The 22032-nt window shown below is 38.5% G+C and overlaps 1 protein-coding gene across 6 annotated transcripts in view; it reads left to right on the forward strand.

Annotated features, from left to right (window-relative positions):
- The window catches only part of RALGPS1 (Ral GEF with PH domain and SH3 binding motif 1), a 658499-nt gene that overhangs the window by 282383 nt on the left and 354084 nt on the right, over positions 1 to 22032 (forward strand). For all 6 annotated transcript variants that reach the window (XM_072631953.1, XM_072631952.1, XM_072631955.1 and 3 more), the window contains one exon: positions 14267 to 14393. In XM_072631953.1, the coding sequence (XP_072488054.1) occupies positions 14267 to 14393 (127 nt within the window). The remainder of the gene's footprint in view (positions 1 to 14266; positions 14394 to 22032) is intronic.

The raw sequence follows: 22032 nt of genomic DNA on the forward strand, positions 1-22032 counted from the left end.
GTGATTTGCAGCATTTTTCATATAATTGTTAATTCTTTTGAGAACTGTTTATTCCTATTCTTTAGCAATTATCTATTGGGAAATTGCTTTTGGTCTTATAAGTCTACATGTCTTGGACCTGTCTGTCTGTTCTTGAGTCTCTGTCTTGGTTCTTTGTCACCTCATTTCTTCCATAACCAAAGTTCTGCTTTCCCTAATTCAGTTCAGCCAAAATTTAATAAACACCTACTGTGTACAAAGACCTATACTGGGCATTATGGAAAAGAAGAAAAATCTCTTCCCTCTTAGAACTTTTAGTCAAGTAGAGGAACATGCCACATTTATAGTTAAGGAAAAAATACATGCTAAGTGCATTAGAGGTGCTATGTGAGGTGTAAAGGAAACAGGCCTATTCTAGTCTGAGGCCTGGTCTATAAGGTTGGATTATTGCCACTTTATACCAGATCACTCTGATGTCAAAGACACATTTGCTTGTAACAGTTGACTATTCCCATATTCCTTTTGCCATCCCAAAGTTTCTTTACCTGGAAGCCAAAGTCCTGTCCTAGTGTCTTGTTTACAGCAATCTAGGGTCCAATAATCTGAATAATGGAAATCATTCCCAAATGATAGATATCAGTGAAAGAATATAATGTATGTAAAAGTGATGGGATAGAGTGGTGAGTGAGCAGTTATTTAGCTACTCATATATACCACATACTCCATCCTCTACACACACACACACACACACACACCCTTATTCATTGTCTAAATAAGATCCCTTGCATAAACATTTTCTCTCTCCTCTGGGAAGCTGTAAGAAAAGAATCTATAATTCCCTTTTTAAGCCTAAACCCATGGGCAAAGAGAATGCTCTGACAAAATACCTCTGTTAAATCTCTCTCCCTTTTCTCCTGGGATGCTTTCTCCACAATCATTTCCTCCATTGTATTTGCCTGTGGTTAACACTACTTATAAGAAAAAAAACATTTAAAACCAAGAGAGGTAAACAGATAGCCCTCTTCACTGCTCTTGCTACCCTCCCCATCCCAACCCTCTTGCCTAGTGAGTAAGGTTCCTAAGAGGAGAGCCCAAAGAGAAAACAGAAATTCAGAATCCCTGCCTTGGACTCTGCAATGTAGTGGGGTTCCAGCAACACAGAATCTGTGTTCTCCAGGAATAGTTCAGAAACATGAAGGATGTAAACAACTTCATTCCTCCTCCCCTTGTGGCAACTGCTTCTGCCCATGCTTCTGCTTGCCTGGCTTCATTGGCAGAGCTCCTCATAGCCTTCCCTTCTCCATAGGAACTCTTTCTCAATTCTACTCACTGCTTGGACCCACCCTAACTGCTCTATCTTTTTTGGGCCACCCAGAGGTGTGACTAGTCACTTCTTTCTAAATCAATCAAGGAATTTGTTCACATTTCATAAAGAGTTGAGCTAGTTCCATTTTTTTGCAATTAGCTTAACATCTCCTAATTGGCTAACTTATGAATGGATCCTGGTTTTCAGATACTATCTCTCATACATATAGAAAAACTCATGAAGTGATGAAGAGCAAAGAAAGTTCATTACTTAAGAACAATTCACACAGGACAGACTATTTACAAATAAATTGATATTTTGAAGGATGTGTCACCTCACTGATTTGGATACTTTGAAATTACAGCAGTACAGAATATTACTATCTATGCCTTCTCAGCCTGTACAGCTCTCATCCAAGTTCTCCTGGAAATCTTACACAAAAGCTCCACCCTACATCCTGGGGGGTGGGAGGGAGTACAATAGTAGAGGGTGCAAGGATGGGAATACTAAAGGCTTCCTAATGATAAGTCTCTTCATGTTTCATGTGTACCAGATGGAACATGTGGGCTAGCCATCTGTCATCCCTCACTTTCACTACAATATTTGTCCACTTCCTTTTTTGGACAGACCTCTCACTAATGAATTCCTTTATGGCTTCACATGTGGAATAAAAACAAAAACAAATAACAGACAACAAAATCCCAATACTTTTCAAGTATAAAAAGGCATGATCAGTTAGAAGGGGATATTGAACTAATCGTTATTATTTCATTTAGTTCAGCAAATTGAATAAGAAGGTACTTTATACTAAGAGTTATGTAAAAGTTATGTGAGGCAGAGTCTCTACCCTCATGAAGCTTAAAAATAAATCGGGAGGATGCAACACTGTTATAATACACAATACAAGGTATGTATTATAACACTTCATTGAGACTTTCGGGATACTTTATATTGCATGATAAACACTTATAATATACCTGCTGTTTTGTCCGAGAAAAATTATTATGTTCAAAACTTGTCCAATATATATATTGTTCTCTGTCCTGTCATAGTGATAAAACATTTCTGTAGTTGTTTAAGGTTTATAAGCTGTTTTCCTCCCACCAAGCCTGGAAGGCATCTAATGAAAATATTATCCATTATATGGATCAGGAAACTGGGGCGCCAGATGCTTAACAAAGTGTCTTGCACATAGTAGGCACTTAATTAATGCCAGTTGATTGATTGATTGAAGTTATTCACCATTCAGTCATAGAGTTAGCTAGTAAGTAGAAGATTCAGCATTTGAACCCCAGATTTCTGACTGTACATGTAGAGTGTTCTTTGCATTATGCTATGGGTATCTCCTACTAATTTGCTAGCACTCTCCCTAAAAAGGTCCTTAAGCACAAATAGTACTGACTTGGACAGCAGGAATCTACTCTTAGGCAGCTATAAATCTCCAAACATCACTTTTGGGGCATTATAGTCCTCATCTTGCTTCCCCTCTATGGAGAAAGTATGTGTGTCCAGGCACCTTCTCACAGGAATTTGACTGAACCCAGGAATGTTCATAGAATCTCAGAGATGTAATGGAACTAAGGCAGATGGCAGGTAGTTCCACCGTTATCTAAATTGGGTCATCCTTCAACACCCCCTATACCCTTCTGCTTATCCAGCATTTGCTGAAGAACTCAAGAAGGAAGAGTTCACTCCTTCAGGCAGCCCACTTCACTTTAAAGATGAAGAGCCCTTCCTGTGTTCCCACCCCCTTCCCCTACCCTTCATACCCCTCCAGCTCGATAATTCTTTAAAGGGTAATCAAATCAATAAATCAACATGACCATTCCTGGAAAGAATGTGTCAAAACTGTTGGCTCCACTCACATTCCTGTGACTGCCCAGGATCAACTCTTGGCCTTGACCACTTTCCAACTACTCTGGTTGTTAAAATAGCCTTCCCTACATTGAGCTTAAATCTGCCTCTCAAACATTTCCATAGCCTCAGCTAGCACAAGGCAACTGATATTTTTCCTCAGACTGTCTACACAAAGGACTAAAATTCCTTCCCATGTTGATCACTCTCCTTGTGCTTCTCCTGAAAATCTCTACCAGCCTACCATCCTCATGGATCCATTGTCAGGCAACTTTCTCCCAAGACCCCATAGGGATTTAAGCTAGACTCTTTGGGGAATTATAAGATCATAGATTTCGATCTGGAAGAGACTTTGGAGGTTATCTAGTACAGAAAGGTCAAACATGCCCCAGCAACATTCCTGGGTTTGCAGGAATCAGATTAAAATGTAATTGGGTAAATAAAAATGCAGTAGAACATGGATAATCTTAACACATGGTTTTCTAAATCAATATGGGGCCCCCTTATGTACAAGTTAGTAGCTTTCTGTTTCTATTTTAGTTTGATATCACTATTCTATTCCTGCCCTCTCATTTCATAGATGAGGAAGCTGAGGCCCCAAAAAATTAATATAAAAAGTCATAGATCATTCTGGATCATGAGTGACAGAGTTGAGATTTGAAACCAGGTCTTCTGACTCCAAATCCAGAGCTCTTTCATTATGTCAAATGGGCTATGTCCATAGTATAATGCACTAGTTGCTAAACTGTCCTTTGTCCTCTGCCTTGCCACTGCCAGGGACCCCTCCCTTCCTCCTCAACTGAACATGCCTCAGGAACAGGAATTCCTAGCTGCAACTCTGCCAGCTTCCACTCACTGGTCCTAGTTCTTCCACATGACACCACTCAGTTCAGGTCAAATTTTTCTTTCATGAGGCAGCTTTTTAAATTATAGAAGACAATTGTCATGTTCTTGAAGAAACCTAACCCTTCACTACCTGTCCTCTTCCCACCTTTCCAGTGGCATCGACCTTCTTGCAGTTTCACATTTGACATCCCCCTTGCTGACTCCCCGTACGTTCTTTTTTTTCACTTAATAGTATTTTATTTCTTTCCAATTACATGTACAGATAGTTGTCAGCATTCATTTTTGTAAGATTTTGAGTTCCGAACTTTTCTCTCTACCTCCCTTCTTTCTTCCCTCCCTAAGACAGCAAGCAATCTGATATAGGCTATACATGTACAATCATGTTAGACATATTTCCACATTAGTCATATTGTGAAAGAAAAGAGAAAAAGCATGAGAAAACAAAAGCAAAAACAAAAACAAGTGAAAATAGTATACTTCAATCCACATTCAGACTCATTGTTCTTTCTCTGATGGAGATAGCATTTTCCATCATGGATCTTTTGGTATGGTCTTGGTTCATTGTATTGCTGAGAAGAGCTAAGTCTGTCATAGCTGATCATTGTACAATGTTGCTGTAACTGTGTACAGTGTTCTCCTGGTTCTGCTCACTTCACTTTGCATCATGATTTTCATGTAATTCTTTCCAGGTTTTTCTGAAATCTGCTGCTCATCACTTCCTACAGCACAATAGTATTCCATTACATTCATATACCACAACTTGTTCAACCATTCCCCAATTGATGAGCATCCCTTCAATTTCCAATTCTTTGTTACCACAAAAGGAGCTGCTGTAAGTACTTTTGTACATGTGGATTCTTTCCCTTTTTTTATTATCTCTTTGGGATACAGACCTTGACTCCCTCTATTTTGACTGGCTGTCTCCTATACTTAGAATGTTCTTCTTTCTCACCTGCATAAGGAGAATGTTCTTCTTTTTCACCTCCACCTTACTTGTGCTTCCTCAAGACAGTATTTTCCCCAATTGATAAGTGATCAAAGGATATGAACAGACAGTTTTCAGAGGAATAAATTAAAACTATGTATAGTCATGTACAATGCTCTGTGTCATTATTGATTAGAGAAATAGAAATTGAATGCAAAAATTCAAATTTAAACAACTCTGAGGTATCACTTCACACCTGTTTGATTGGCTAATATGACAAAAAGGAAAATGAAAAATGTTGGAGAAATAGGAAAATTGAAACACTATTGCATTGTTGATGGAGTTGTGAACTGATCCAACCATTCTGAAGAACAATTTGGAACTATGCCCAAAGGGCTATAGAGCTGTGCATACCCTTTGATATAGCAATATTGCTACTAGGTCTGTATTAAAAAATCTTATAAAAGTAAATGTTGAAAACTATCTTTACCTGTAATTGGAAAAAATAAAATACTTTTAAGTGGGGAAAAAAGACTCAGTGCTAATCCTCCCTTCTGCTTTTTCCAGTACCTACCCATCTATTCCTAAGACGAACTTCTAAAGTTATTTCCCACATACACTGTCTATATTTTTCATGTGCATAGTTGTTTTTGTGTTGTCTCTTCTATTGAAATATGAGCTTCTTGAGGACAAGGACTCTTTTTTTTGTGTCTTTCTTTGTATGCCCCAGGGTTTGTTACAGTACCTAGTACATAGCAAATGTTTAACAAATATCTGTTGACTGACTGTGGAGATCTGCCTCTATCTTAGTTGAGGAATTGTATAATATGCATGGATTGGTAGTTACTCTCACTTCTTGCTCAAAGAAACTCTTGTGGATAGGAAAAAAAACCCAGTTCACTTTCACGTACAAGGAAAGAAAAGATAAAAAGAGAAGAAACCAGGGTTCTCCTGAACCTCTTATGGCATTTCCTGGGATTAGCAGAGAAACATTTATAGATAGGTTTCTTTGTCTAGGGTAATTAGTGCTGGCAACAGAAGGAAAGTTTACAGTGGCACATTGTAAGATTAAGCAGCCAGAGAATTATGTCAGCCTTTGAACTTTAGATAATCAGCGAGCTAGAGGTAAGACTGAAAGCCCTATTTAGGATAGGGAAAGTTTCTGAGTGAGTTGGATTCAATCTCAGAAATAAAATAACAAATTAAACAATGCTTGATAATAGTTGAAGTTCAGTGAGGAAGGTACTAAATTGTACCGTATTTCAATGAACCATAATCTCATTGGTATAGGTACTTTTTTTCCTGTAGTAAGGACGAAAACCTATCCATGGCTTCTCATCCTCTGTGGGTCACATTCATGTCTCCTCCATACATCTTCAATAAAGTATTCAATCAAGATTCTGGGAGCCTTCTCCTGATTCTTTTCTTTTCTACTATTTTTACCTTTATTATATGTTATTACTATTTGTACATAGCTCAGTAAAACATTTTCCTCATCTAATCCCTTTCTACATTTCATCCACAAATAAACAAAATATTTTGCATGCAATTAAATTTTACTTACTGACCCAGTGATTAGCACTCTGGTATCATTTGACCAATTAATATCAATTCGTATTTACAATGTGATATTTACTTAGAAGATGTAATAAGCATAAGAGTTATGCCACATTCTTCCCCTCTACCACTTCAGTCCTTGAGAAGAATGGGCTCAGACTTAAAGGTTGCAATAAAACTTTCTTCCTGCCAAGTTTGCTTCTGTATGTTGCATAAACACTCAACGAGTTTCTTGGTGTTGTTTGACCTTATGTGTTCTTGCCCTAAGCAGGATCCAGCTGACCTGCTGGCCAACTCTGGTATGAACTCATTCACCAATACCTCTTTACCTGTGAGCAGTAAAGAACAAAGTTGCTATGGATGGATTCATGATCATATCTAAGTCTATATGGGAACAGTAGGCTATTGGTACTACTACTACCTCACTCAGAGGCCAAGAGCAGACCTTGCCTTGATCACCACCAGGGAAGAAAAGAGACTGAGGAACCCCTGTGAGAATCTTTTTTTAAATGCATATTCAGTTCTAGCTCTGCCGCCAATAAAGAAGCTTTTCTTCACCATATAGTCATCCACTACCCACATGCTCTACCCTTCTTGGGGCAGCTAGGTGGTGCAGTGGATAGAGCACCAGTGCAGGAGTCAGGAGGACCTGAGTTCAAATCTCACCTCAGACACTCGATACTCACTAGCTGTGTGAACTTGGGCAAGACACTTATCCCCAGTTGCTTCATCCTGGGTCATCTCCAGTCATCCTGATGAATATCTGGTCACTGGATTCAGATGTCCCTGGAGGAGAAGTGAAGCTGGTGACCTGCACAGCCCTCCCTTACTCAAAACAAAGTCAAGTGCAAGTCATGTCATTATTTCTCCGAGGGCATGGTCTTCTTTGGCAACGAAGGATGAACACTCTCTACCCTTCCTCCTATCCCATATTTCTCATCACACCCTTCTCTTTAGCTTGTGAGGGAACATAAAACCCTTATCACTTACATGTCAACTAGATTCCAGTCTTGTCCCCCACCCCCCAGAACAGGCAACAGGAGTTGCTGTTCACCTCCAACTTCACTGGGTTCCTACCCCAAGACAATCTCCAATGCCATAATGACCTCTGGGAACTAGATCCATTCTATTTCCTGCAACTCTGTCCCCCTCCATTCCATTCGCCCCCGACAACTCCAGACCTGGGTCTTCTCCAACGTAAGCAAGGCATGCTAGCCTCCAGATCAGGCTTTCATGTCATTTTTTCCTCCTGCATGCTCTGAGACAAGCCTCTTGGGTACTTATAGAACAAAACATTGCTACCTGCCATCAAGTTGAACCCCAAGGATAGACATAAGCAATCTAATCTCTGATACTCTGTATTTCCTCCTCAATGGTTATTATACTCCCATCACAGTGATTCTTAGCCTCTGGATACTAATGTACAAACCTGTTCCCCAATTCCAATTCACTTCCTTCACCTATCCACCTCAATCACCCCATCCCTCTGCCAAGTTCCTGCTCGAAATTGCTCCTTCTATTATGCCATTTGGCAAATTCCATGATGAACAAATTTCCTTTCATCTTAAAACTCTTATTTTCTATCTCCATATATATTGCAGCCTTTGATCTCACCATTTCCCTCATCATCCCCTCTGAGTACTGGCTATTCTTTTATATATTTTTATTGGTGACAGTAAGGAATACCATTTACTCTTCATTGTAACTCCTCTACCTTCTTAAACAATGTCTCTTCCTTTGAAGTTTGTGTCATCCAAATTCATCACCCTAACCAACTCCTCATGGCTCTTCCCTGAGGGAGAAAGCAGGAATCTTCCTCTTTCCTTACAAAACATTCACTTTCCTCCCTCAGTAAATAAGTTCAGTGCCTATAGCACAATGTTTCTCCACCATCTCCTTTCTTTATACTGAGAGACTATAGTTTCTTTTATGATTTCTTGAAATAGAGCACTGGAAAACCAAGCTTTGATAAAGCCCATTGGGATTCAAATAGAGCTACTTGACCATGCCTTAAACCCAAATCACTCTGGCTCTTACTGATTAATCAATAATAGGTCCCAGCCCAAGCCTCACTTGGTCATTGTTTGGGTTTTGATGGCTCAGAGTGAGTGTAAGTAGCAAGGTTTTTTTTTGAGGAGTCAAACTAGGCCATCTTTTGCCTTATTTCTTACCTATCCTTAAATCACTAAATGGATGTTGCCTCAGACAAAGTGAGACCTGGGGAAGAACTTAGCTTAAAAAGGTCAAGGTCTCCCACGGCATCTGGGGTCATCTCCAGTTGTCCTGATCTGTGTCTTGCCACTAGACTCACATGACCCTGGAGTAGAGAGTGAGGCTGATGACTTGGCACAGTTATGCCTCACTTAAATCCAATTCACTTGCCAGTCAAGACATAACCTTCCTGATGTCATTGGACCTCTTTGAGAACCAAGTACAAACAACTAAGGGACTTCAACATACATGTTGTTAGGGTTTTTTTTTTTTTGCACTTTACTGTATTTTGTTTTTTTCCAATTACATATAAAGATAAGTTTTCAGCATTCATTTTTGTAAGATTTTGAGTTCCAGATTTTTCTCCCTCCCTTCCCTCTTTCTTCCCCAAGACAGCAAGCAATCTGATATAGATTATATATGTAGTCATGTTAAACATATTTCCACATTAGTCATGTTGTGAAAGAAGAATCAAACAAAAGGGAAAAACCATGAGACAGAAAAAAAGCAACAACAAAAGTGAAAATATTATGCTTCGATCTGCATTCAACTCCGTAGTTCTTTCTCTGGATGTGGGTGATATTTTCTGTCACAAGTCTTTTGAAATTGTCTTGAATAATTGTATTGCTGAGAAGAGCTAAGTCTGTCATAGTTGATCATCGCATAGCAACATACAATTGTTGCTCCCTCAAATTCCTAGTTCCTCAATCTCTTTAATTCCCATAATTTACTCCTCCATTCTACTTCAATTACACATAGAAAGGGTCACATCTTTGATCTTTCCATCACCCTAAAATGTTCCATGTCTTTGTTCACAAACTCTGAAATTCCTTTACTGGCTGATAATTTTTTATCATTCCTTATATCTTATGACCTGTAACCCTACTCTTTATCTGCATTGTGGTACCTGCTGCTCTATCCCTAAGTGGAGCCATAAATCTTGCATTGACTGTATTCTCTTCCCTTCCATATTTTGACCTCTTGGTGAACCAACTCAATTCTATACTGTACTCCATTCTGGAATCTCTTGCCCCCCTTTCCTATGCTGATCACACCTTGTCAAACCCCAATACTAAATTTCTCCTATAAGCTTGGATATTTAGACCTGGAAATCATCTAGATAGAGATGATAATTGAACTCATAGGAATTGGTAAAATCACAAATGAAATAATATAAGACAAAAAAAGGAGGCCCAGGACACATTCTTCAGGGACATTCATGGTTAGAGGACATGACATGACATGGATAATGAGCTAACAAAGAAGCTTGAGAAGGAGGAGTCAGACAGATAGGAAGAGAATCAGAATAGAGCAGTGACACAAAAACCTAGAGAGGAGAAATGATCCAGAAGATGACCAACAGCATCAAATCCTGGCCAGAGATTAAGGATGATGACTGAGAAAAGGTCATCAAATTGATCCATTAGGAGATCATTAGTAATTTTGGAGAGAGTCCTTTCCCTTAAATAAGGAGGTGGGAAACTAGACTACAGGATATTTAGAAGAGATTGTGAAAAGAGGAAATGGTCATACCTAGTAAAAATAGTTTTCTTAAGTAATTTAGACACAAAAGTGAGAAGAAACATAGGATGATTGCTATCAAGGAAGGTAGGCTCAAATGAGTATTTAATTCCAAACCCCACTCCTAGATGACCCCAACCTGCTATCTGCATCACTATTCACATACTGCTGAACAGAGTCAAAGAAGATCGAGAAACCATGATGATTGGGTCTACTACAAACTTATGTGTGGTATCTAATTTCAATCAGACTCTCCCTGACTCAAGATAAATATCCTATTTCCCACAATAGCTGCTCTAAACTATCTTGTCTCTTCTTAAATCTCTCATAATGCCCCTTCCCTCACCTCTCAGCCAAAGGCTTTTTCTCTTACTTCACTAAAATTAAGACCATTTGTTGAGAGCTATCCTTTTCCCCTTCTTCAAAGTATGTCATTCATTTATCTCCCCCCTCTAGCTAATCCTTCATTCTAATGTCTGCAAGGGGAGGTGGTCCTTCTCCTTGCCACAGCCAACCCTTCTACATGTACCCTTGATCCCATTGCCTCCAGCTTTTATAGAAGACTGACATCACCATTCCTACTCTCTCATCTTCAATATTTCCTATCTACTTGCTCCTTCCCTACTTCCTACAAAAGACATTTGTTTCAGTCCCATATTTTAAAAAATACATAGCAATAGCATAGAAACTATTTAGAAGAAGGAACCTATGATGGATACCTTAGAAATTTTAATTCCATGAGGAATACAGAGATCAAAGAAGCAGTAAGCATGAGGACCATAAGCTAAAGAATCAAAGTCTAGAATATATAGAAAAGAAAAATAAATTATAAAGAGAATAAGGGGCAAATTCTTTTTTTAAAGGGCCTGAAAATAAAATTTAAAAATAAACAAATCAAATTGAATAGGATGACAAGAAAAGGATTTTTACTTGATTACTTAAGAAAAAAGAGTGGAAGAATTAGATAACTTTATAAAAGAAAGAAAGAAAAAGGAAAATATATTCCTTTGATAAGTTTTGGGATAACAAACATGAGTGAGAGGCTTGAAGGTGAAGGGAAGAGAGCAGGGGGGAATAGGTGTGACTTAAAGTAAGTTAATCTAGAATAACTGAAGAGACAAAGGACTGTATTTATAGAAGGAGAAGGAAAAATACTCATTCATAAAAACTTCTTTAAAAACTGGAAAGCAGAGTGGAAGAAATTAGGTTCAGATCAACACATTATACCACATTCCATGATATATTCCAAATGAATACACGATCTTAATATTAAAGATCATACTAGTAAAAAAATTAGAAGAGCAGATCATAGACCTTTCACAGCTATGGGGGGAAGATGTATCTTTATCCAAACAAGAAATAGAAGCAATTATAAAAGATAAAATCAGTAACTTTTGGTTATATAAAACTGAAAAACTTCTATACAAACCAAATTAATGTATGTAGGTTAAGAAGAGAAGCAGTCAAATAGGAAAACTATTTGTATCACATTTCTCTAGTAAAGTTCTAGGTTGAAAGATAAAGAAATACTTAACATATATACATATGTATATGTGTATATGTATGTGTATGTAGATATATGTATATAAGTATATGTATGTACACATACACACAATTTCTCAAAAGAAGAATGACAAACTTAGTGAACATATTGAAGAATATTCCAAATCACTATTAAGAGAATTGCCCTGAGGTTTCACCTCACACCCTGCTAATTGGTAGAGATGAGAAGAAATGGCAGTGGTTGTTGTTGGAGGGCCTATGGGAAGGTAGGCATACTCGTGCATTGTTGGTGCAGCTGTGAAGAAGTACAGCCATTTTGGAAAACAATTTGGTTAAATAAATAAACATCTAAATATAAGCAAAATAATAACAATAATATATTGTTTGTTTCTGTGTGTCCTCTGATCTTTTTTATCCATGTAATCAGCGACTTCAGTTGCCTTTACTTAAGTGCCGTAGTGACCTATATGTGGAGTGAAAAGACATAGGTTCAAGTTTCGGTTCTGCTACTTAGCAGCTGTGTGACCTTGGGCAAGATGCTTCTTCTCTCTGGTCCTCTGAATGTTTCGGTTACTTAATCTGCTCCAGAGATTCCATTTACTAGGCTTATACCCAAGGAAACCCTTGATAAAAAGGAAGTCCTCATATACACTAATTAATATTTTGGAATAGCGGCATTTTTTTTACCGGAATGAACTCTGTGTGTGTGTGTGTGTGTGTGTGTGTGTTCGTGTGTGTTCATCCTTCGTTGCTGAAGAAGACCATGCCATCAGAGAAATAATGACATGACTTGCACTTGACTTTGTTTTGAGTGAGGGAGGGCTGTGCAGGTCACCAGCCTCACTTCTCCTCCAGAGCCATCTGAATCCAGTGACCAGATATTCATCAGGATGACTGGAGATGACCTAGGATGAGGCAGCTGGGGTTAAGTGACTTGCCCAAGGTCACACAAGTAGTGAGTGTCAAGTGTCTGAAGTGAGATTTGAACTCAGGTGCTCCTGACTCCTTCACTGGTGCTCTATCCACTGCACCACCTAGCTGCCAACAGGAATGAACTAGGAATATAGTAAATACTCATCACTTGTGGCATGGCTAAACAAAGTGTCATACATAGATGTAATGGAATATTATTGTGATATAAGAAATGACAAATATGATGAATAGTTTTAACATGTAATTGGGGGAAAATAAGATAGTATATAAAAATGTTAGAAATAAAAGAGAATATATACAAAATGGTCCAAAAATAAAGGGGGCTATAATAACATAAATGAGACATAAAGAGGTTAAAATCAGCATAATTGATTAATACATTGAAAAAGTCTAGAAAATATGCTATGTACCACACTTGTGGATATTTTACTTCTGCAAAGGGGTAGGAATGTGGGTGTCTTCCACATCTTTTCTTCTGAGTCATATAGATTCTCAGTGACTATAATTTTTCCTTGTTAATTTTTTATGGTTGTATTTTTCATTTACATGTTTGTAATTATAATATATATGGTTATATTGCTTTATTTACTCTACTATACATCAATTAATGTAGATTGTTCTATACTTCTCTGTATTCATCACCTCACACATCACAAATTCGTTTATTTTTCCTTTCAGCAAATTGAAAATAGTTTGAGGTTTATGATTCCATGTATGAATTTTTTTTATTTTTCTCATTTTTTTGGTGTTGAGGTTTATTTTATAATAAAAATGATTTAAAATAAGTGAAGCTATTCAAGAATGGATAGGTGGTTTGTAACCTTTGAGAACTGGGAGGGACCTTAGAGATAATTTAGTCTGATGTCCTCATTTCATTGAGAGGAAATATTAATTCATGCATTCATTCATTTATTATTGAGCACCTCAGAGGGGTGAGGTGACTTTCTGAAGGTCACATAGCCCAAGTAGGAGCCAAACCCAAATCTTCTGAATCAAAGTCCATTTCTGTGTCACAGTCTAGCTCAGTCCCAATTAGTGTGAATAATGAATCCTCTACAACAGTCACATATATTGGAATTCACATTGATACTCAAAGTTATAATTTTGTAAAATATGGTCATTTGTTCCAACTTGATGGAAATATGCCATGCAAATTTCAATAATGCAATCCCTTCATGGGATTCACTGTTCTCACTAGTTGGGATCTAGCTGCATCCAAGGAAGAGGAAATGCACGTCAGGCTTCCAAGTGTCCCGTTTCTGTGTGAAGTATCATTTTATAAAGAAAAAAACTTCTTAATAGTATTCAGTTATTTGTTTGTTTGTTAGGTTTTTTGGGGGGGGGGAGGGGGGAATTGCCATAGAAAATATTTCCTTTGTATGCTGTGTGACAACTTTTGCTTCCTTTTGCCTACTGGCCATGGTTTTGCTCTTTTCACAATGTTGAATTGCTCTCTCTCTCTCTCTCTCTCTCTCTCTCTCTCTCTCTCTCTCTCTCTCTCTCTCTCTCTCTCTCTGTGTCTGTCTCTCTGTTTCTGTCTCTCTGTCTCTGTCTATCTGCCTCTCTCTCTCTCTCTCTCTCTCTCTCTCTCTCTCTCTCTCTCTCTCTCTCTCTCTCTCTCTGTGCTCCAGCTTTTGAATCGAAAAGACAAGACTACTTTTGAGAAGCTGGATTACTTGATGTCTAAGGAAGATAATTACAAGAGGACTCGGGAGTACATCCGAAGCCTGAAGATGGTCCCCAGTATTCCCTATTTAGGTAGGTGGCTAGGAATAGACTCTTCTTGCTTAAAGAAGCATGTTCAGATTTCTATGAAATGTCTTGTAGCTTCTGATTCTCAAATTGTCAAGTGCTCTCCCATGAATGTGCAAGGCGAATAAGACCATGGACTAGCTGAACCTCTTCCTCAGGAGAAGTGAAGCTGCTGAATTGGTTCAAATGATAGTCCTTCTGGGAGTAAATTTTGGGGAGGTCTTTTCTCTGTATTGGGCTTGAAAATAAAATGTCATTCTGTGTAATGAAGTACAACAGGAAAAGATGACCTGGGTTTGAATTATGGCTTTGTCATATACAAGCTGTGCAACTCTGAACAAGTCACCTTACCCACCAGGGTTTTTTCAGCTATAAAGTGATGGGGTTGAGCTCATAATCTCTCAAGTCCTTTCTCGTGTTTACATTCTGTCATTCTATAATATGGACTCTCTTTCTTTCCATGCCTGCTCCTAGAGCTCCTGGGAAGTGAAGACTTTTCATCATCACTTAGAAGAAGAAGCCTTGTTGTTCAAATTAATTCAGCAAATAATTATCAAATGTCTACTGTATGCAAAATACCATGCTAATATCTGGATATATATATATATATACACACACACACACAAATATACACACATATGCACATACATATATATGTGTATATAGGTATAATATGTGTGTATGTAAATAGATACATATCTGGATACTGAGACAAAAATGAAACAGTCCTTACCCTAAGGGAACTTGTAGTCTACTGAGGATATATAATATGCACACAAATAAGTTAATATAAAGTATTTCAAGGGGAAAATGCTAATGATTTTGAGGATCAGGAAAGGTCTCTTGTAGAAGCTGATATTTGAACTGTGCTTTGAAGGGAGCTAGAAGTCAGAGGAAGGAAGGAATGTTTTCCAGGTATGGAGGGGGGAAACAGAACTCTTGTACAAAGGCCCAGAGATGGAGATGGAATGTCATGGACAAGGAAGAAGCTATTAGGACTTTCTGATTGAAACAGAAAATGTGTGCAGGGGAGCAATATGAAAGTGACTGGAAATGTTAGTGGGAGCAAGAGTGTAAAGGGTTTTAAATGTCAGAAATAAGGATTTTGTGTTTTATCCTAGAAGAAAGAAAGCTAGAGCAGATTTCTGAGTAGGTGGGAGATATGGTCATAATCAGTGTTTTAGGATGATGAATTTGGCAATTGGATAATGAATTAAAGATGGAAGGGGCTGGAGGCAGAGAAATCTATTAAGAAACCATTGTAATAATCCTGATGGAAAGTGATGAGGTTTGAATTAGGGTAGGGGTTGGTGAGTGGAGAGAAAAAGACAGTTGCCATAGATGTCATGAAGGCAGGATCAGTAAGAACTTGCAGCTGATTGACTAGCAAAATGGCAGGGGTGGGACGAGAATCAGGGGATAGGGAATTGTAAAGGATGACTCCAAAGCTGTGAATTTGGGTGACTGGAAGAGTGGTGGTGCTGTCAACAGAAATGAGGAAGTTTTGAGTAGAATTTGGGAAGAAATATAATGACTTCTGCCTTGAATCTGTTGATTTGGGATTCTTCCAGGACACCCAGAAATAGATGTCCAGTGAGCACTTGGCAACATGAGATGAATTTCAGTAGAAAGACTAGGGATGGATTTGAGAGTCTTCCACACAGGGATAATTGTTGAAGCTATGAGATCATCAATAGAGTGTGAAGAGAAGAGGAGGGAGCCTAGAACATATCCTTGAGGGATACCCACACTTTCTTTTTGTACCTTTGTTTATAGCTGCAGAACTCAACTAGGTCTTTCTCATCTGTACTTTCTAAGGCTGTTATTGCCAGGGCTTCTGGGCAGAGAATGAGGGACAGAACAGGGAGTTGCCTGAACACAGCTTCAGGGGAAAAGGCCAAAGCACACAGTTTCCAATTGCCAAAAAAAAAAAAAAAAAAAAAAAGCAACTAAGAAGTGGTGTGATGTAAAGAAAGAGCATTGAACTTAGGGTCACAAGATCTGAGTTCCAATTCAGGTTCTGTGTTTTAACATCTATGTAACTTTAAACAAGTTACTCTGGGGCTCAGTTTCCTTCTCTGTAAACTGAGGCAGTACAATTGATAGAGTGCTGGCCTTAGACTTGTTCAGATCCTGCCAAAGACACTTACTAGTTGCGCATCCCTAGGCAAGTCATTTAATCTTTCTAAGGGATAATAGTAGCACTGACTTCACAAGGTTGTTTCAAGGATCAAATGAGATACTATATGTGAAGGACTTTGCAAACTTTAAAGTGCCATATAAATGCTAACTATCACCACCATCATTCTTATTATTGGACTAAGCAGTTTCTAACGTCCTTTCTAGCTCTAACACCATCATTACCACTTTTATCAATAATATCATTTCATATTCCCATAACAATGTGGATCTCATTCCTATAACAATATTTTTTATAATAGAGCAATTTAAAGCAAAGACCTTCCTTTACAGCTCTGGGAGGTAGCATTTCTAAAGAGACTCACAGTTCTAAAATCCCATGATTTGTCTTTCCTTAAAGTGACTTCTTTTTCAATAATTTCATTTTGTAGATTTTGAGAAAATTAAATATCCCTAAATCTTAATAGCCTGGAATAACAAACAGTAACATCTCCTTTGGCCTAGAAGACATTCCTTGGCATCTGCACTGTCCCATCTGCTAATGTGCTTACAGCTGAAAGGCCTCTTTAGTTTCTGTCTTCTCCTGTTTTCAGAAATTTTAGTTATATTGGTGGAAGCAACAGGGTCTAGTGACCAAAGGTAAAGTCATTCTCTCTGTGGTTTCATCAGGAGGTAAGGCCAAGCTTCCCATTAGTTTGTATAAGGGACAATTGTTCAGCTTCACACTTACTAGTGAAGTAATACAACAGATAAGAAAAAATGAGAGCAAGACAAACAAGGACTGTGATATGACAATATTTTTATGTTTTCTCCTTCTGGGATACCCTTGGGGTAGATGCTTTAATGGCTCCAGAAACCCATTAAGAATAAATGCTTCCTCAAACAGTTCAGATTAAAGCCCTTACTTACGTTCCTGTCCTATGCTATTCTTGTCTGTGTCTTTCCACATAGCCTTCATTGAAAGAGAATCCACTTAACATGATAGATGATCATCCTCTGTCTCTTTTAATATTGTGGGGGTATGGGAGATCCTTGTGGTACAGTGAATGGAAAGAACTGTGGCCCATTTAGTCAGAAGACCTGGGCTCAAACCTCACCTTTAATGCTACTTGTGTGACCTTTGGCAACTCATAACCTCAGGCCTCAGTTTCCTTATCTGTGAAATGGGGTGAAGATAGGGGCAAATAGACTCAGAAGCTTCTTCCAGCTCTAGAGCTATGAGCTGATGATCCTACCATATCAGCACTCTCTTGAATCACAGAATTTTAGAGTTGGACCTGAATTTAGAGCTCATCTTGCCAGCCTCATACTTACAAAGGAATCCTCTCCCTCTGTAGTCTTCCTGACATAAATGATCAACTGTTCTTTGTCTGAGAAACCCTAGAGGGGGAGAAGTCACCACCTCCCATGGCAGCCTATTCCACTTTTGGACAGCTCTTGTTGTTAGGAAGTTTTTCCTCAACATTGAGCCAAAAATCTGTCTTTCTTCAGCTTCTACCCATTGCTCCTAATGCCCTGTGGGTCCAAGCGTGATAACTCAAATCTCTCTTCCTGGTCAGTGCTTAAAAGTTAGGTAAAATGATGTAGATAGGGAGGAACATTCTTAGTATAGTACCTCTTGGTACACTGCTGGGACTTCCTCTGCATGGACAACCTGTCCAACTTGGGAGAGTGGTTTCAATAAACTTTTCCTCTTGAAAGAATGTTTTTCCCTCCCACCCCACCTCCCTTGAAAGGATGTGTTTATCTAAAGAGGAGAAGTTACATAATTCCTGGAAAAGCACATTATAGGAAAAAATGCCTGAAACTTGACCATTCCTTTTTCCCTTGGCAGAGTTCCCTCTGCCGCTCTTCATTTTCTCTTAAATTATACTTGGGGAGCAGCAACTGGCCTCACTTAGATTTTTCATGCTGGGTTGGTCAGCCTCACCAGCAGAGTTCAAAAGCTGCTTGAGCTGTATATTTCTAGAGCTTGTGTTTTGGTCACAATTAAAAAAAAAAAAAAACTTCCATGGAAAGTGCCTGAATAGCAGACTTTCCAAAGGGAATGTGTCTTTTCTTGCCTGTAAGGAAGCTTTCCCATGTTGTGCAGTTAGGAGGGTGTTCCTAGCCCAGGAAGCAAGAGGCTTGGTTCATTTTTCCACATGCTCCAGAGCCTGTTGGCTCCACGTTCCTGTGTGCAGGCCACGTGCTCACAGTCCTCTTGCAACACAGTTTGAAAAACATGGGAGTGCAGGCATATTTTTTAAAAAACAGACTCCCTTTGTAATTGAGGTATCTTCCAAGTTGCTTCAAAGCACTAGAGTCCCTGAAAAAGACTATTTTGATCAGTAATGCCTAGTTTCCTCATTCATTCAACAAAGGTGCATTTAGTACTTCCTGTATACAAGGCACCATGGGGAATGAAAATATGAAGAAGAAACAATTTCATTCTTCAAGAAGCTTTTAGTTTTTTAGGGGAGCTGATGAGAACAAATAGAATGCAAATTAGAGTTTCTTAAGTGTAACAGAGGAGTAAAAAGTGCTATCAGAGCCTGTGATAGAATGCTCACTTCCTTCCACCTGCAGGTATCAAAGAAGGGTTTGTAGAAGAAGAGCCTGAGCTAGGTCTTGAAAGAGAGGTCCCAGCAAAAGGAAAATTATTAGAAACTCACAGAATTCAGAGTAATAGGAGCCTTATTAACATATAGTCTGACCCCTTCATTTTTAAATCAGTTAATTAATTAATTGACTTTTAGTTTTCAGCATTCACTTTCATAAGATTTTGAGTTCTAAATTTTCTCCCCCTCTTTCCCTTCCCTCTCCCCAAGAAAGTGTGTCAACTGATATAGGCTATATATATATACATTCATATTAAACAATTTTTTCACATTAGTCATGTTATAAAGAATAATTGGAACCAATGGGAGAACACTTCATTTTATAGATAAGAAAATTGAGATCCAGAGATGCTAATTAACTTGCTTAAGATCACAAAGGTTATAAACAGAAGAGCTGGGATTCAGACCCAGCTTCTATGATTCAAAATCCAATGGACAAGGGGGTAGATAACAAAAACATTTGACTAGAGTCTACAGTCATGGAAAGCTAATTTTTAAAATTAATTTGTTTTCAATTTTCAACAATCCCTTCCATAAGTCTTAAATTTTCTCTCCCTCTCTTCCCCCTCCCTCCTGAGACAGCTTGCAATCTTATATGGGTTTTACACCCACATTCCTACTAAATACATTTTCACCTTGGTCCTGTTGCATAGAAGAGTTAAAATGAATGGGAGAAACCATGAGAAAAACCAAAACAACACAAGAGAAAATAGTCTACTTTATTCTGCATTCTGATTCCATAGTTCTTTCTCTGGATATGGATGGCATTTTGCCTCAAGAGTCTGTTAGGAATATTTTAGATCCTTGCATTGTTGTGAAGGGCTAAGTCTATCAGAAATAGTCCTCACACACTGTGGCTGTTACTATGTACAGTGTTCTGGTTCTGCTCATTTCATTCAACATCAGTTCATATAAATCCTTCCAGGCTTCTCTGAAGTCCTCCTGTTCATCATTTCTTATAGCACACTAGTGTACCATTACATTCATATATCACAGCTTGTTCAGAGGGAAGGCTAATTATTGAGGTGAGAACAGAAGCACAATATGGAAGGCCATAAAGTCCAGGCTCCAGAGTTTGGACTTTATTCAAGAAATGATGAGGAGCCATTGAGTGTTTTTGAGTAAAGGAATGATATGATCAGAACTATGAATTGGAAGATTAGTCTGGCAATATTTTAGAATGAGATCAAGTGGTTGAGACTGAAGGCAAGGGGACCTATTAGAAAGTTATTGCAATAGTTCTAAGCAAGACATAATGGGTTTGTGAAAGAAGATGAGGGTATAGAAGAATAGAGACAAAGGGTCAGATATAGGAGTTACTACAACAGATTAGGTGTGAGACAAGGGAAAAGGAGAAGGATGACTCTGAGGTGAGATTCTTGGTCACTAAGAGGAGGAGAATATGATGATGCCATTGATAAAATTGAAAAATGTGGTGAAATGATCCCTGCTCAGTTACTGAAAGGGGAGGTGGGACATATTCTGTAAAGATTTTTTATTTGCAATTGTGGCAAAAATATACAGTCTTCAGGGTCCATCTTCTCACCCCCAGGGCCATGACTCATGGTGTGATAGGGACATAATTAGAATAGGGAATGACCTGTTGCCAGTAAAGAGTCTGGTCAGGATCTAGATCCCAGATGTTCAGCAAGACTTCTGGCCAATTAAATTTTAAAAATTCTTTATTAAGCAACTAGGAATAAAAAGATGAAAATACACATCCTTTTCTCCCAGGGAGATTACAGTCTAACAAGGGAATGTAGCAATATGCACCTCTAGGTATCATAGACATAGACTGTAATAGGGACAAAAGAGAGATCCAGACAAAGGGCTTCAGAAAAAATTGAAGAGAAAGAGCTCAGTCTCTTCTGAAACAACGTTTGTGAAACTTTTTGGTCTCAAGACTCCTTTGCACTCTTAAAAGATTATGGAGGATACCCCTCTTCCCCTTCAAAGGGCTTTCATTTATGTATGTAATATCTATCATTATTTATTGTTATTAGAAATAAAAATATCTTTGTATTATTATGAAAATAGTTTTTATCTCACAGACCCCTGAAAGGGTCTTGAGGAGCCCCAAGGATCCCCATACCACAATTTGGGAACTTGTTCTGAAAAGATCAAAGAAGGCCTAATTGTGGAGGTTACACTTCAACTGGGCCATGAAGGAAGAGAAAGATTTCAAGATGGAATCTACAGGTTCTAGATCTTATCTGTTCTCTGCCAGCTAAGGCAGGGCACTCTTGCCTTTGCAGCATTCCCTTACACTCTGCCTAGGAGTGAGAGAAACTCCATAGATCTGAATATGCTGCATTGTAGCCACAACACTCTAGGCTTTGTTTTCTTTATAAATTCCTGGATCTCATTATGACCTGGCTGAAATTTATTGTAAGGATTGATAGTAAAGACCAAAACCCCTGCCCTGCATTCATATTTATCATTACTCCAGACTGAAATGTTTCTTTACACTCTGTGGGCAGACCTATTTGTCTCCCAGGAGATTTGTACTCACTCGCCTTAGGTCCCAGGCTCACTAGGGCATCAAGCCTTACCTGAGATAGTTGATGAAAACTCATAAGAACTGTACACCATTTTTAAACAAATGCCATCCATTCTTCCTCACCTATCTCCACAATCCATCTAAAACATGTAAGATGAGCCTCATCTTAGTCCTTCACTCTTCCCTGAACTTCCCCAGGATCTAGAATGGGAGAACTTTTCTTTTAAGCACTTAGAATAGTCTTCTCTGCATTTCCCATGAGCTACACTGCTTTTGGACATCTTTGGACTTCTCCATCATGCTTTTCTTCCCCAGGAATCTTGCTATTTGGAAAACTCGTTTCCCAGTAAGATTAAATCTGCCTGGTAATCACATTTCATCAGTAGCCTCCACCTGTCTGATTGAA

The sequence above is a fragment of the Notamacropus eugenii genome, chromosome 1 (assembly GCF_028372415.1).
Source record: "Notamacropus eugenii isolate mMacEug1 chromosome 1, mMacEug1.pri_v2, whole genome shotgun sequence".
NCBI classification, from domain to species: domain Eukaryota; kingdom Metazoa; phylum Chordata; class Mammalia; order Diprotodontia; family Macropodidae; genus Notamacropus; species Notamacropus eugenii.